Source organism: Eublepharis macularius, chromosome 7 (assembly GCF_028583425.1).
Source record: "Eublepharis macularius isolate TG4126 chromosome 7, MPM_Emac_v1.0, whole genome shotgun sequence".
Classification (NCBI taxonomy): Eukaryota; Metazoa; Chordata; class Lepidosauria; order Squamata; family Eublepharidae; genus Eublepharis; species Eublepharis macularius.
The window spans coordinates 2078066-2094995 of record NC_072796.1 but is presented as its reverse complement, the minus strand read 5'-3'; the positions used below and the strand labels follow the sequence as shown (position 1 = coordinate 2094995).

General features: G+C 51.9%; 1 protein-coding gene across 3 annotated transcripts in view; it reads left to right on the top strand.

The window, feature by feature from the left end:
• PCDH1 (protocadherin 1) overlaps positions 1-16930 on the top strand; it is a 105491-nt gene that overhangs the window by 12257 nt on the left and 76304 nt on the right. For all 3 annotated transcript variants that reach the window (XM_054985153.1, XM_054985154.1, XM_054985155.1), the window contains exon 3: positions 2509-4701. In XM_054985153.1, the coding sequence (XP_054841128.1) occupies positions 2509-4701 (2193 nt within the window). The remainder of the gene's footprint in view (positions 1-2508; positions 4702-16930) is intronic.

The following is a 16930-nucleotide window of genomic DNA, read 5'->3' as shown; positions in this document are numbered from 1 at the left end:
GCTAGGGAGGTTCCGGGAGATTTGGGGAGGGGGATGCCTTTGCTCCTTGAAGCTGCATTTCCTCCAGGGAAACTGGTCTTGCTGGTCTGGAGATCAGCGGTAATTCCAGAGAACTCCAGCCCCCCCTGTGGAGGTTTGCAGTCCGAAATCAGGTACTGGCTGTCATGGCGAATCCTTCCTTGCATGCCGGAGTGAGATTGCGGGCCTCGCAGGGCTCTGATCCTGCAGTGACTCACCTTCAGGGCAGTCTCTTGTGAGGGGCAGGTTGTCATGCCCCAGCCTTGCTGAAGTCTGTCATGCTTGCCCATCTCTGGGCTGCCCCTTTCCTCCGTTGCTGGCCCCCCGAATTCCTGACTTTCAGACCCTGCTGTGCCCCAAAGGGAGGCAGAAAGAAGCTGACCTCTGAAGGGAGCCAGAGGCTTTGCACTGCTGCGTCTCTCGCTAGCTCAGCAGAGGCATCTTCGAAGCAGAGCCGGGTGGGACCATCGGTTTTTGAAATGCTCCCTGCAGTGACCCTGGCCAACGAACCACGTAAAAGCAGGGCGTTTCTTGGGCGTGCGACTTGAGCATCAGCACCCAGCCCAGGAGTGAAGCTTTGCACGGCCCCACTTCCTTCCTGTTGCTGGGAGTCAGGAACCTGCTTGCTGAGTTTTGGGGCTGGCTCCCTTGGCAAATACCTTGCATACCAGAGTGGGAGAGGGTGCCTCTGGTCTTGACCGGCCAAGCCAGTTCCACTAGAAAATCGAGGAAAGGGACAGGCGTCTCTCAGGCACCGCCTGGGCTGCGGGCCAAGAGCAGGAGGAACTCCGGAGCCTTGCTGACTTCGCAGGGCTCCTGCCGCCTCGGCCTGAGGAGGGACACCGGCGTTGTCAGTGTGGTGTCTGTATGCGTTTGGACTAGTGAGCTGTTGGAGAATTTGAGTGGGGAGCGCAGAGTTGTTACTGTATAGTGAGCTGGCGTGGTGCAGTGGTTGGAGTGGCAGACGAGGGTCTGAGAGGCCCAGGTTCGAATCTCTTCTCTGCCATGGAAACTCACTGGGTGACCTGGGCCAATCACAGACTCTTGCCTAGCCTACCTCACAGGGTTGTGAGGAGAGGAGGAAGATGTAAGCCACTTTGATTCCCCACTGGGGAGAAAGTAAATGAATAAAATGAACTGTATAATAGCCATATTACTCTCCCATGGAATTCACTGCCACAGGAGGTGGTGGCAGCTTCAAGCATAGCCAGCTTCAAGAGGGGATTGGATCAACATAGGGAGCAGAGGTCCATCAGTGGCTATTAGCCTCAAGGTACAGATGGGACTCTCTGTCTAGGGCAGTGAGGCTCTGCGTTCTTGGTCGTCGGGGGGGGGGGCAATCAGTGGGAGGGCTTCTAGTGTCCCTCCCCCACTGACAGACCTCCCGAGGACACCTGGGGGATTTTTTGGCCACTGTGTGACACAGAGTGTTGGACCGGATGGGCCATTGGCCGGATCCAACATGGCTTCTCTTCGGTTCTTAGGTTCATACTGCGCCAGTCCTGCAAGGACGGTCCCATTTCCCTCTCAGAACAATTGTCCTCCTAGGAGGAAAGCTAAAGAGGGTTGAGAATGTTTACTTGAGAAGAAAATGGATTTAAGGAGGGTGTTATAGCGGTGCATAGAAATTTGTAGAACGGTGTATAAATTGGAAAGGAAAGGCAGAGAATTAACCATCCCCCCCCCTTTCTTAATACATTAGCGCTTGGGGGGTCTCCCAGCGACATTTAAATTCAGTAAATTCAGAACACAATAAAGAACATAGTTCTTCATGGGAGGCACAATGTTTTTTACAGTGCAATCCTATTATAGTTTAAGCCCATTGAAAGCACAGTTATTTATGTATCTAGTTTCTGTGCGACGTCTTCAAGAAACCTGCGCAAGGTGGCTTACAAATGAAAATATATCACAGAAGCTGTTAATTAAAACTCAGCATTAGAAACCCAGCCAGAGTGTAAAAACACATACTTTGGCTGTGGAATTTGTTGGCACTGACTTAAGTGGTTTGAAAGTGGGAATAGACTAATTTATGGAGATGAATAGAACCTCCAGGTTCAGAGGCAGTATATCTCTCGATGCCAAAGAAGGCATGTTGCCCTGGTGTCCCACTTCTGGACTTCCTGGAAGCGTCTGAAAGGTCACCGTGGCAAACTATTCCGAGTGTTGTTATGACCGATTTGAACTGGTTGGAGCCTGACGTTCTTCCCATTATCCCACACCGGCTTATTCAGTGCTTCTAAGAGAGCCTCTCTTGTCTGCTGGGGGGGCCACCTTCAGGAGAAGGGGTGGTAATTGTGTATGTGTAGGGGAGGTATACAGAAGACTGGTTTGGAGTAGTAGAAGCCCATCATTCTCTGTTTCCCATGGCCGCTGACGTTTCTGCAGTTGTTGTGGTTAGGGGTCACGAAATAGGATACTGCAGTTATGTGATGAGCATTATTCCTAGAAGTAACGTACCCACCTAGTTATCTTCTCATTCTCTCCTTGCAGGTCAAGGCTAATGATTCTGACCAGGGGGCCAACGCTGAGATAGATTATTCCTTCCACCAGGCCTCAGATGTCGTACGCCGGCTTCTGCGGTTAGATCGAGCCTCGGGACTTATCACCGTACAGGGTCCTGTTGACCGTGAGGATGTCAATGTGCTCAAGTTCTCAGTGATGGCAAAGGATAAGGGGGCCAACCCCAAAACGGCCCGTGCCCAGGTCGTGATCAGCATCAGGGACATGAACGACAATGCCCCCTCCATCGAAATCCGAGGTATTGGCTTGGTCACCCATCAGGATGGGATGGCCAATATATCAGAAGACGTGCCGGTAGAAACTCCCGTGGCTCTCGTGCAGGTGTCTGATCGGGACGAGGGTGAAAATGCTGTTGTGACTTGTGTCGTTGCTGGCGATGTGCCCTTCCAGTTGCGACAAGCCAGCGACACCGGCAGCGACAGCAAAAAGAAGTATTTCTTGCAGACCACGACGCCCCTTGACTATGAGGCTGTGAAGGAGTACACCATTGAGATTGTAGCCGTGGACTCAGGCAATCCACCCCTCTCCAGCACCAACTCCCTCAAGGTCCAGGTGGTAGATGTCAATGACAACGACCCCGTCTTCAGTCAGAGCTCCACAGAGGTGGCGTTTCCCGAAAACAACTCCCCGGATGATTTGGTCGTGGAAGTGACTGCCACTGATGCAGACAGTGGGTCCAACGCTCACTTAGTGTACTCCCTAGACAAAGAGACTTTGCCCCAAGGCATTTTCTCCATCGATCCAGAGTCTGGCGAGATCCGGGTAAAGACCGTGCTGGACCGGGAACAGCGAGAGCGCTATGAATTCTTGGTAGTTGCCGCAGACAAGGGCAGCCCCAGCCGTAAAGGCACCGCATCAGTTGCCATCAACGTTATGGACCGCAATGACAACGACCCCAAATTTATGCTCAGTGGCTACAATTTCTCTGTCATGGAAAACATGCCGCCCTTGAGCCCAGTCGGCATGGTGACCGTTATTGACGCGGACAAAGGGGAGAACGCTCGCATTCATCTCTCTGTGGAGCAGGACAACGGGGACTTCGTCATACAGAACGGCACCGGCACCATCCTCTCCAGCATCTCCTTCGACCGCGAGCGGCAGAGCACCTACACCTTCCGGCTCAAAGCTGTGGATGGCGGTGACCCACCCCGCTCTGCTTATGTTGGGGTAACCATCAATGTCTTAGATGAGAATGACAATGCCCCCGTGATCATTTCTCCATCCAACGCCTCCTACAAGCACATTCTGCCCCATACCAGTCCGGGGCAGCAGGTCATGAGTGTTGGGGCTGAAGACATCGACTCCGGGGTCAATGCGGAGCTGCAGTATAGCATCACTGGCGGAAACCCCTTCGAGCTCTTCAAGATTTCGCCCCACAGTGGAAACATCACTCTCGAGAAGGAGATCCTCCGTAAGCACCATGGACTTCACCGCTTGGTGGTGCGAGTCAACGACAAGGGCAAGCCCTCCCGCCACGGCACAGCCCTGGTCCACTTCTACGTCAACGAGACCTTGGCCAACCGCACCCTGCTGGAGACCCTGGTGGGGCACAGCTTGGACACGCCCCTGGACATCGACATTGCGGGTGACCCGGAGTACGAGCGCAGCAAGCAGCGCAGCAACATCCTCTTCGGTGTCATCGCGGGCATCGTTGCGGTCATCCTGGTGATCGTGCTCGTCGTGCTCGTGCGCTACTGCCGTCAGAAGGAGGCGAAGAGCGGCTACCAAGCGGGCAAGAAGGAGACGAAGGACCTGTACGCTCCCAAGCAAGGGGGCAAAGGCGGCAAAGCCAAAGGCAAGGTGAAAAAGAGCAAATCTCCCAAGCCCCCCAAACCTGCCGAGGACGAGGAAGAGACGGGCCTGCAGAAGTCCCTCAAATTCAACCTCATGAACGACTCGGTCAGTGACAGCCCCCGGATCCACCTGCCCCTGAACTACCCCCCAGGCAGCCCCGACCTGGGCCGGCACTACCGGTCCAACTCTCCCCTGCCTTCCATCCAGCTGCAGCCCCAGTCACCCTCCGCCTCCAAGAAGCACCAGGTTGTGCAGGACTTGCCCGCCACCAACACCTTTGTGGGCACGGGGGACAGCAATTCCACGGGCTCCGAGCAGTATTCAGACTACAGCTACCGCACCAACCCCCAGAAATACACCAGTAAGCAGGTAGGAGAGCTCGTGCTGCATCCTCCCGTCACTCCCTCCCGCCACGCCAGGGCCATATGGACAGAGGTGTGGGAGTGACCTGGACGTGGCCCGCCCTGCATGAATGGACCTTGACCTCTTGGCGCAATGTCCGGGTGCGAGCTGCACCACAGGACTGCTCAGGAAAGAGGCGGCTGGCCAGCCCAACGAGTAACTGTGTGGGGGTGGCGAGGGGGATCTTGGCTGTAAGGAAGCCAGTTAGAACCCTGGTGCTTCTCCAGGGCAGGGGGTGCCTCTGGCCTTCGTGGGTGTTCCGCAGCCCTTGGCGGCAGGGTACGCTCAGTGCAGGCCCCTGTAGTCGGTCTTCATTGCAATAAAAAGGGCTTGGAAGGCAGGCTGCCGGGTCTTTGACTCTGTGTCCCGAGTTCCATTGGAACGTCTGAAACCCAGGCAAGAGGTGGCAACGGCCTTCCCCATCCTGCTGCCGCAGCCTGATATCTCTGGAGCCACAGGGCTTTGCAGGGGCGCATGGGGAGAAGGGGTGGGCCACAGGTGTCAGTCAGGTTTCTGCATACCTATGCAAGGGGTCTCTGCTGCCTTGGGTGTTCCTGGGCTCCAAGGGCTTTCTGTGCATGCCAAGAGCTACCGTGGTGGAATGCTTCAGAAGTCACATTGAGCACGTGCATGGTACAGGTTACTTCCGCTGTGGCGTGAAGTGGGCGGAGGGAGCAGCGCCTGCTCACAGAGCCTCTGAACCAGCTTGCACGCTCGGGGGAGCATGCTGGGAAGGTTTGCCGGCTGTGGGGCTCCTGGAGGCTTTGCGGGCGCTTGGGTGCGTGCCTCTAGCCGTTCTGCTGTGGGGAGTGCCAGGGGAGGCTGTGGCACCAGATCCAGAGGCGTCAGCGGAGGGGGCTGGCCCCCCTTGTTGTGTAACCTCGGTTTTCCCTCCCTGGTGCTTGTATGCCCTGAGTGTGCTTCCCAACCCTTTCAGGGAAAGGCGTTTTCCAGTGGACTCCAATAAACGTCTCCATTGCTGGTCAGCATGTTGTTGTGTGTGAGTGACTGGCTGTGCACAGCCTGTGCTGAGGGGGGAGGAAAAGCCGAGCCAGAAGAGGGGGGGGCAAGGCTCTTCCGCACCCTTTTTGGAGAAGCAGGAGAAGAGGAAATCAAGATCCTTCATGCAGGGGTGGGGGGCTCTTGCCTCCAGCTCTTTGTTCCCTTCTGGTTTGGGAAGCCCCCCTCAGCTGTAGGGGGCTCCTCGGGCATTCTCCTCGTCTGAAGAAGTATCCTGGACTTACGAAAAAAGACCCTGGAGAAGGGGGGCACGAGAGGTTGACAGGAGGCCGAAGAGCACGAGAGGGGCAGGGAGTGAGAGGTTTTTCTTCCTCCTGCTATTCGCTCAAGGCACTAGGTTCAGGACAGACGGAATAAAGTATGTTCTACTAGTAACAAAGCCTGTTGTGGGGGAAAATACAATGGGCTCTAGAAAGGGGTGGGCGGGCAAGCGAGCATTGCCTCCTCCGTGGCTGATCCCAGCTGGGTGAAGGGGGGCCGGCATTGCCTCAGGCTCCTCGCCTGGACCCGGCCAGGTGAAAGGGGGAGCGGGCAATGCCACCTGCTCCACTCTTGATTCCAGCAGGGTAAAATGAGGGTGTGCATCACCTCCTGCTTCTCACCTGATCCTGGCTGGGTGAATGCAGGGGGTGGGCATTGCCACCTGCTCCACTCCTGATCCCAGCTGGGTGAAGGCAGGGGGGCGTCATCGCCTCCTGCTCCCCTCCTGATACTAGCTGGGTGAAGTGGGGGCAAGCATTACCAGCTGCTCTGCACCTGATACCGACCAGGTTAAGGCAGAGGGTTGGCATTACCACCTGCTTTGCACCTGATTCCAGCCGGGTGAACGGGGCCGGCATTGCCACCTGCTCCGCTCCTGATCCCAGCTGGGTGAAGGCGGGGGGGGGGGCATTGCCACCTGCTCCACACCTGATCCCATCCTGGGCTTCCCGCCATTGCATGCTCTCTGGAGGGACGGGCTGCCTCGCCTGATCTTCCCTCCCCGGCAACTCCCTCTGGTGGCACAGCGCACCAGGGTAAGAAATAAGTTGTCTGGAACACGCATAGCCTTTTATATAGTAGGACGGTTTGCACAACCCCATTTCTTCAAAGTCCACCATCCCCAACAACCCTCAGCCCTGAAGGCTGCTTTTAACTTCTGTGGAAGAGTCAAAAGACGCCATTGGAGAGGGGGTGCGGCCTCTCCTTAGTTGCCCCGGGTGACAGTTGGGCGTTGCCAGCAGATGGAGCTACATCCCACAAAGCAACCCGAAGGAGAAGGGCTGTTTCCTGGTCGAGGCCCCAAGGATGATAAACTGTAGTCTACTCCAGGGCATGTCACTGTGTTTCACTTGAGATACAGGGTGCTCATTCTTCACACCACTTTCTCAGGACATCAAGTTGTGGTACAGTGTCCTCCTCTGTACAGCACAGCTGCAGCAGGGATCTCTGCTCTCAGAGAGATGGACGGGAGCCATTGGGGGCAGCTCCCCCAAGGGCTTATCAGGCTGGACTTTGCTGTTGTCTTACGACTCATAAACAATTTGATTTCACCACGGTCTTTGCATCCATTCAGAGTATGGCATTTAATAGGCGTGTATGGCAAAAGTCAAATGTAAGTTTATTATTAACTTTATGTAGATAAGACTATGTTTAAGTGACCTTCACAAGTCTGGCTGCTCCCAGGAACAGGACAGTGACACAGGGAACACGAGTCCTTCTGGGTCTCTGCCAGAGCACTGCCTTTTCCATGGGTGTTACTGGAGTGCCAGCAGGAGACTGTGTGTTTGGGTTGCTCCCCATGCCCGGGTGGCCAGGAGGGCGTCGCACATCATCCATGCTGCCACGGAGGTACAGACCTCCTTCTTGGCTAAGCAAGACCTTGGTTCAGATTTTGTGTGAGCTGAGAACATAGGTGGTGGTTGTGGATTCAGGCCCCTGAAAAGCAGCCATGTAAGGTCACAACCTAGAATAAAGCACTCGGGCAGGGAGGAGAAAAGGGGCCGCTTAACTTAACGCTTTCCCTTTCTGTGTTTGTCCACTGAAAATGGTTGAAGTAGTAGTGCCTCTCTTTCCATGACCTTCCCTCAGCTGATTTTAAAAATACTCAAGGGCAAGATCCAGGGTACTTGAACGTAGAGCCAAGCTACAGGAGACGAATTACACGAGGAGGAGCACCTGAAGGGAGTCGCAGTGTTAGCCGGGAAGTTGAGTTTTAAAAGAGATCGGAAGGCTTTGTCAGTTTCCCATCTCTACAGAGCCAGGGGGATCACTGCTCAGAGGGTTTGTTTATTTCCTCTTTGCCTCAGAGAAGGGGAGGTGAAACTGACAGAGCCTTCAGGGAGGCAAAGAGGAAATAAATAAACCCTCTGAGCAGCATTTTCAGCTTCAGGATTCTGTTTGAAATATGGCAGCGCTGCCCTGCCTTACTGGACTGTTGTAAGGCACTGTAGCATGTTGGCCCTCTCACTCCCCCACTGTGATGGAGCTTTTCCCTCCCAAACTGATGAGGTTGTTTGCTGGGGCTGGGATGCCTCTGTTAGCGTGTATATGGGTGTGACTTAAAATTCCTTTTGTCCCACACTTCAAGAATGTCTATATATTTGGTTTATATCCCAGCCCAAACTTAAGTGGGGGAAAAGCCGAAGCCCACATCTTCTTTAAACTGAAATGGCAGTAGAGGCTAAGTAAAGTTCAAATACATAACAGTAGGTTTATTCAACAGGCAGGGTTGGTACGTAGATAGGCAGCGAAAGGATAGCTGAGGTAAATTTTGTTTGTTTAACAGAATGCTTCACAAGCACTAGGCACATTAGTCTTCTTAAAGCTTATTTTCAGCGATAACGGATCTTAGAAGTGAGAGGTTGGTAGTTTCAACTTAAAACAAAGTTCCTTCATAGATTTCACTTCACAGCTTAGGTGTTCTGACTTCAACGCACCCCTCTTTTCCTTTTACTGCAGACCCAGGGTACTCCACAGAGCCAAAAAAAAACCCTTTCCAGACACTGGGCAGGACTTACTCTTCCACTAAAGACCTGATCTCTTGGCTGAAGGGGAATCTCCTTGCTACCCACTTCTGCTACCAACCACATGCTCCCAGTTCTGTCCTGCCTGAGTAATATTAGTGCTGGCTTTCCCACTTTAGTTCATCAACTAAAAGCTTTTCATCAACCTTAACTGGTCCCAGTTAGGGCAAACTTTTTCTTCCTCACACAGAGGAATCTCAGTCTGGATAGAAAATACTTTGAACACTCCAGAGTGAGCAGGCGCCATTGCCATTTCTGCCACCACTCCTCTTAGCGGCCTCCAGAAGAAGAGAAGAGGCTCAGTCCTCCTTCCACCAAAGCAGGCAGCCAGTTACCAGCCCCTCGCCCTGAGCTGTGGTGCTGGCCCCATGGGCTGCCGGCACCTCCTCATTGGTTCCCCACACTTTGCAGACCCTGGCCATAGTTTTTAGACATTTGGGATTGCTTAGAAAAAAAACATTCTTAGCTTATGAGGATACGAGGAGTTCAGTTTGTCTGAGTCACTGAACTCTTTTGTAGCTGGCTGTTTACGTATCCTATTTGGCTGTGTCTCCCTAGCCCCCTGCCATTGTTCCAAGGGCCAGTAGTTTGGGTGGTCTCTGGCTACCTGACATGTGCTCAGAGTGGAGCAAGGGACCAAGGTGGACAGGGCTGACTTCAGCGTATCCTGAGGTATGCAGCGCCTGGGGCCAGGGCTTTAGGTGGGGCCCACTGTTACTGCCCCCCTCCCTTGCTACCTGTCTGTGTGCTCTGCCCTGCCCATTTGTTTGCAAGTACTCCAGCCCTCATGCTCCCAGCTTTTCAGCTTTGATGGGGAAGTGCATGTGGGTGGAGTCACTGTACTCCTGGTGACCACAGTTGAAGCACAAATGTGGGGAGACATGCAGGTGGGTGGGTGGAAAGGGAGGCATGAGGGGGGCTCTGGTGGTGGGCAGAAGAGGTTCCTTGGACACTGTCTGCCTAGGGCTCTCAGAGCCTGGCTCTGGCACTGATGCTGGGCGTACTAGATGGGTGAACAAAGGTACCATGCTGTGTGAGCGGCAGTGGCTGCTCTCTGGCATATTCTAGGCCCTGTACTCAGTGGCAGACTAGGAGGGAAATCCAAGCGAGTTGAGGCAGGGAAAAGCGTTTTCCCAGGGCTCACAAGCTGTCCTCTCCCCAAATGGCCTCTTGCAGCCATTTGGATGCAAGGGTAGGAGAGGCTGTTTTTTCAGTACCCATCAAAGAATCCCTTAGTGGATGACGCTCTCTCCCGAAAAGCAGGAGTCGTTCTGGGGTTTATCTAGTACTGATAAATCTCCCTTAAACAGCTCCAGAGAAATGGAGGCTGCTGAGAACAGGAAAAGCAAAACCAAAGAGGGATGTAGAGGAGGCCATTTTCCCAGGGGCAATTCGGGGGGGGGGGGGGGATACTGAAGACATGGACAATTGAATGGGTGCCTCTGGCTACTTGCAAACTATCCTCTGTGTAAGTAGTATAAGGCCTTTTCCATAACTGGCAGAAGTCATCCCATGGAACTGGAACCAGTGGTTGTGCATGCTGGGTGAGGGTCTGGGCGACCCTGCACTGACATGACCCCCCCCCCCCCCCGCCCGGGGTTGACCTTGGCCCAGTTGTGCACACGCCACCCAACCTACCTCACAAGGTTGTTGGGAGGATGAAACGGGTAAAGGAGAGCTGGGGCCTCATGGAACACACTCATGGAATCAGAGAGCTGGGAGGGACCCCCATCGAGTCCAACCCCCAATGCAGGAAATTCTCAGCTACCCCCAACTCCTCCTGCTCAGTGGCCAGCGACCCCCTGCTTGCCACCTAGACTGAGGAAGGCAAGACACCTCCAGGGTCCCTGGCTGGTCTGGCCTGGAGGAGGAATATTCCTTCCTGGCTCCCAAGTGGCGATCGGCATTACCCCGTCATGTAAGAAACGGCGCTGGTTCACCCCTTCGTGTCCGCCACCTCCAGATGGGCATACATTCGTACTGAGTCATAGACTCATCATTGCTGTCAGGTGGCCATCTAGCCTTTTCTTAAATTCCCCCAAGGAAGGAAAACCCACCCCTTCCTGGGGAAGCCTTTTCCACTGGGGACCCACTCTGACCGTCAGGAAGTTCTTCCTAATGTTTCGCCGAAAACGTTTTTGCTTTAAATTTAATCCATTGGTTGTGGCCAAACCTGCTGGGGCAGCTCCGTCCTCTACGTGACTTGAAGAGAGCTACCATATCACCTCTCAGTTGCCTCCTCTCCAGGGTAAACATACTCACAGGACTTGGTCTCCAGACCCTTCACCATCTTCGTTGCCCTCCTTTGGACACGAACAGCTTGTCGACATCCTTCTTAAACTGTGATGCCCAAAACTCAATGCAGTACTCCAAGTGAGGTCTAACCAGAGCAGAGTAAAGCAGTACCATCACTTCGTGTCATCTGGCCACTATACTTCTGTTGATACAACCTAAGATTGCATTTGCCTTTTTAGCTACAGCATCACGTGTTCAGTATACGGTCTACTAAATCCCCTGGATCCTTTTCACATGTACCACTGCAAAGGCAAGTCTCACCCATCTTATAATTATGCCTTGAATTTTTTTTCTACCTAAATGCAGAACTTAACATTTCTCTCTGTTGAAATTCATTATATTAGTTTCAGCCCAGTTTTCTACTATATTAGCTGCCCCTTCCAATTTAGTATCATCTGCAGATTTAAGGAGCGTCCCCTCTATGCCTTCATCCAAGTCGTTTATAAAGATATTGAAACAATACAGGGCCCAGGACAGATTCTTGTCACAGCTCTCCAAGAGGATGAGGAACCATTTACAAGCATGCCTTGTGTATGATCTGTCCACCAATTCCAAACCCATCAAAGAACAGTAGCATCCAAACCAGATATTACCAACTTGTCATTTTACCAGCTTGCCAGTGTGTATGCAAAGGGTTTAATAGATAGAGCTGTCACAATACCAGATTCCTGCATGACCTAGAATCACAGATCTCTGCCTCAAAGTAGATCTACCTCAGCATTGTCTTCTGCCTGGAGTACAGATACATTCCTTCAGAGACCATTCTGTCCTAGGGAGAGAGATGGCTAATGAAGGCCCTGTGTTTGGAAAGGTGATTATTCTAATAACCCTGGTTCGAAACTGTAATGTTTTCACCCATGGCACTGATAACAAGTCCTCCATAAGGGAAGCCAGGATGGTTTCCCTACATCCCAGCAATCAGTGGTGGGTTTGTGCTCTCCTAAGAGGGCATGTTAATGATAGCTTTGCTGGAAAACCTGACCGGAACATGGTGTCTTGCCATTTTAGTTCTTTGGCAACTTGGGTAGGCATTATAGGCTTTGGGATCAACTGTTCATAGTCCACCTTTCTCATTGAGCCTCAAGACGGATTACGCCGTTCTTCTGGTGGGTGCTGGTGTAGCATTATGACCTGGGAGATGGCATGTTCAAATCTCATCCCAGCCGGAAAGCCATTAGGTAGCCTTAAGACTCCCCAGTCTTGGCTCTCCACCTGGAATTGACCAACCCCAGTGGCTGTTGTTGCCTTGACCTAGATAGCCCAGGCAGGCCTGATCTCACCAGGTCTTGGAAGCTAAGCAGGGTTGGCCTTGGTTAGTAATTGGATGGGAGACCTCCAAGGAAGCCCAGGGTTGCAGAGGCAGGCAATGGCAAACCACCTCTGTTAGTCTCTTGCCATAAAAACTCTGCCAGGGCTCGCTGTAAGTCAGCTGTGACTTGAGGGCATGCCCCACCACCACAAGGACTGATGTTGGGATTATAATAGTATTTGTTGAACGCCCCCGGTGGGATCTCATGCCTAACCAAGTCCCACACCAGGATTTTTGTCCAGTGGCACCTGAGAGACCAACAAGGTTTTCAAAGTGTGATTTTTTGAGAGTCAGCGCTCCCTGACTCTCAAAAGCTGAAAATCTGGTTGGCCTCTCTGGGCAGAAATCCTGCTGTTCTACTGCAGACCAACATGGCTACCCACGCACTCATTGGAAGGTGGCGATGGCACCCAAGGGGTAGAAGACCAAGGCCATACATTCTTGGTGAAATGATGGGCTTGTGATCCAGGCAGCCGTGGCATCTGTGCCCCAGGGGTCAGCGAGGGCCTGCTTTGGCCTTGGTGGAATCTAAGTGGTGCTGTCAAACTGCAAGGAGTGACGGGGACTCGGGGAGCCTCCCATTGGGGTCTCCTCTGCTGGCGTTGGTTCCTGTGGCTGCTCATTTGGGCTGTCACTGAAGCCAAAGCAACTCCCAGATCCATTCTGTACCTGAAAGGACCAAAGCGTAGATCGGAATGAAAATGGGAACGGTGCTGGGTGCTGTGTCTCGTGCCTTGCATTGGTAGGAAGTGGCGGGCTTGCGGTCTGTGTCGTTCTCACATATTTTCAGTTTTGCTAGCCATCTGGCTGCATTCCTATCGGTTCACTCTAAGCTTTTTCTAGTCTGCTTTGACTCCTGCCAATAAGACACATACCATCTATCTGCTGCTAGTCTTACACATGGCTTTGCGCTCTCCTGGCAACACCGCCATCAAACAGCCTGGTACCCATTGTGAATGCCATGGTATCCCTCCAGTGCCATCTTTGAATTCCTGCCGATTGAGTCTGGCAGATTTTGTGGCAAACCGTTATGGACCTACCCATTTTGAAACCTGGACCAGACTCCAGGAACTTGGTGTACCAGCCTGTTAAATTAACGTGCTGTATCTGCAGGCTCCTGAAATGCATAAATGTCCAGCTGGGTCTGATTCCTTGAACCTGCCCAGCGAGGCTTCTGCAGGCATCCACTGACAATCCAGTTTGGCTTGCAAGTGGCTCAGGAAGGCCCCTGGATGCCAGAGTACATACGGTGCAGATGTGATGCCAGATCCTTTGACCTGGGCAGCTTCCTGTGTGTCCAGCACCCTTAGAGATTTGCATAATTTTGGAATGGAAGGCAATGCACAAGGCGATCTTTGACACAACTTCCCCTTAGAAATTGCAAAGGGAAAGAAGTCCTGGCTCAGCCAAAAATTGGACGCAGGGGCGCCATATTCACCAATCTCGGTTAAAGAGGATGGTGTCTTGCAGAGTATATCTAGCGGCATTTCTTTGTCTGTTTGACACCGATGTTTGAATGCTCACTTCTCTCATTTGTATGTCAGGCCTTTTTACATATTCAAATCTCCGGATTTGCACCATATAGATTTACTTGGGGACAAAAAAAATGTAACCTGCCTGCTCTGTTTTGGAGTCCGCTGGCTGGACGATCAGATGGTTGCAGTTTATCCTGGTTGCTTCTGTACCAAAACCCCCTCCAAGTCACCTATCTAAACGGACCTTTGCATTTGTCTCCTGTGTGGACATAGTTAATGAATCTGTGCAAACTTACTCCAGGCTCAGCCCATTGATTTCACCTGTAAAATGGACAGGTGGCATAAGGAGAGGCATTGTGCACAGTTCTTGAGTGATGTTCTGTGAAGGAGAGGGGAGGAGGACCTCCTACAAGCCACCACATGTGGGATGTCCATCACTCGTGCCTCATAACTTCTCGGCTCGACTGTTGTCATGTGTGTTTTGTGTAGGACTCAGTGACAGCTCAAAGGTTTGCAGCCCAATTTCTGATCATTAAGAATGCTGAGCACTCCGTTGTCTGCACTGGCTTCCAGTTGCCTTCCAGGCTCCATTCAAACTTCTAGTGATGAGACATAAGCAGGGCTATATATATCAGATACTAAAAATTTTTTAAATTTGCACTCCGTCATTCCCACTTCTGTACCCAGAAAAGCTGATTATTATGAGTTAAATAAGTAATCCAGATGTGCATTAGGAAATCCACCCCAAACCAAAGCCCCTACTTCTTTTAATAGTCAATGTTTTGCATGCAGTTGCTAATATTTGTGACAGTTGGTATCCCAGGGCTTGATAAATTTTCTTTTGACGTTTGGAGCCACCCCTGAACTTTAAGAACCAGACTTATTCTTTCAGCCTCGGGCTTTTGTGTTTAATGACCATACCTTTTCATTATTGTTATCACAAAACTTAATCCTAAACTCTTCACAGTTGCTTGTCATTTTGTTAAAGCTGTAACAAAAGCGTGCATGGGGCGATCATCATGAAAAAATGATAACCTCTGTCTTTCACCTAAATAAGTTTCGTACTTCTACTGAGAATCACCAAGAAGCAATCATAATAAACAACAGATGAAAATACTACTAGGTGCCACAATGGAATTCTTAGGTGCCATGGCACCCTGGTGCCTGGGTTTTGTGGAGCTTTGTGGTAACCAGGGCTTTTTTTCTGGGAAAAGAGGTGGTGGAACTCAGTGGGTTGCCCTCAGAGAAAATGGTCACATGGCTGGTGGCCCCGCCCCCTGATCTCCAGACAGAGGGGAGTTGAGATTGGTCACATTGGACCATTTTCAAGAGGTTCCGGAACTCTGTTCCCCGCGTTCCCCCTGAAAAAAAGCCCTGGTGGTAACCCTTGGAAATCTTTGGAAATGTCCATTTCAACATCTGGTGCTTGCTCTGCCTTCTTTCCCCAGTCATGTTGAGCAGCATAGGCAGTGAGAGGAAAGACTTGTCTCAGCAAATAATCTAAAGGCCAAGCAGAGGCAAGAGCCAGTGTTCCCACTGGAAAGGCTCCTTCCAGCAGGTGGTTCTTTGTGCAGCGTCTCCACTTTCTGCCATCTGCAGAGTCATTTCAGTGGTCTGGGGAGGGCTTTGTTGACGATAGAAACGGCAAGGTCCTGCTTGCTTGCACCCAGTTCTCTGTCATGGGGCTGCACCTGCACCTATTTATAGGGGCAGATCCTCTGCTTGTATTGTCTGGAAGGTCAGTGCTGCACATGGGCAGAGGAGCAATAGAGGCAGAGGCCCTTCCAGGGAAGCCGGCCCTCTGCTGCAGAGCCGACTGGAGGGAGATTCAGGCAAATTCCCTGGCGCATGAACAGCAAAGCCGAGAGAGGCGAGAGCGGTGAGGATGAAGGACCAGAGCGGTTCCTCTTTCGGCTGCCTGCAGGCATCCCAGCGAGCTCCGGTGCAGCTGGTGTGTGTGTGCATCTTGCTGTGTTCATGCTTCGCCCTCCCCCCTTCTCTTATCAGGCAAAGTGCAATTAAGGATTCCTTGTTCGAAGCCAACTCTTGAGTTTGCAGCATACAAATGCAGGAGAACTGGAGTTAGTTTGCTCTCCATAAGCCAGGATGATGATGATGATGATGACGATGATGAAATAACAACAATAACTGCGCTCAATATCGCTCTTCTAGACAGATTAGTGCCCCACTCAGAGCGGTGAATGGAGTCAGTGTGGAGTGTGGGAAGACGGCGGCTGTACAGTCCTGGGATTTGATCCCAGCCGAAGGGGGAGGGGAATTAAAGGGATTACAGCTGGAAATGAGTTTCCTATTGAAGGAAGTGGAAACAAAAACTGAATGCAAGAACTAAATCCATACTTTTAATATTGGTTATAAAGAATCTGAATCAAGTATTTCAAAACAATAATGAACTCAAAGGGGGGGGGGAATCCCTAATAAATAATGCCGATAGATAAATGTCTGTAATTTCTCTTACCTTGCATAGCTTATTCTACTTTTGCTAGTCATGGGCAGGTGCAAGGATGTGAATGGGAGGCACACGAATCCTTGCCCGCACCCACTGGAGTTCTCGTCATCCACACCCCCAGCTGCTGGCTAGAACCTGGGAAGAAACAACCAGGGAGATTCAGAACCCGTTCTAGGCTTTTTCTGTGCTATCCTGGAGCTGCAGCACACACCAGGCCGTGGCCCTGCCCATAAATCTGACAGCGGCCTGGCCTGGCCTGCAGCAGAACCGAGAGAGCACTCCCCCCCCCCCTCCCCGGCTGCCGCTGCCTTCTCGGTTTCACTGCAGTCGTTCCTATTGACTGAAAGGGCTCTTCCAGGGATGGCTTGTCTCCGCTGTCAGGACTGCAGTGGAACACAGAGGCCCTTGGCTGGCTCCCAAATCGGAGAGGCTCTTTCTTGGAGACTTCTCAAAGCTAGAGCCTGCCTGTTTTCTGGTAAGGTTTTTTATATATATAACGGTATATATATTACTGTTTTTGGTGACATAGGATAGAATAAGCAACGTTTTGTTTTCCACCCCAAGCCCTTTGAACGGAGTGCAAATGCAAAAAATCACTCGAACCTGCATAGCAATACAATATATG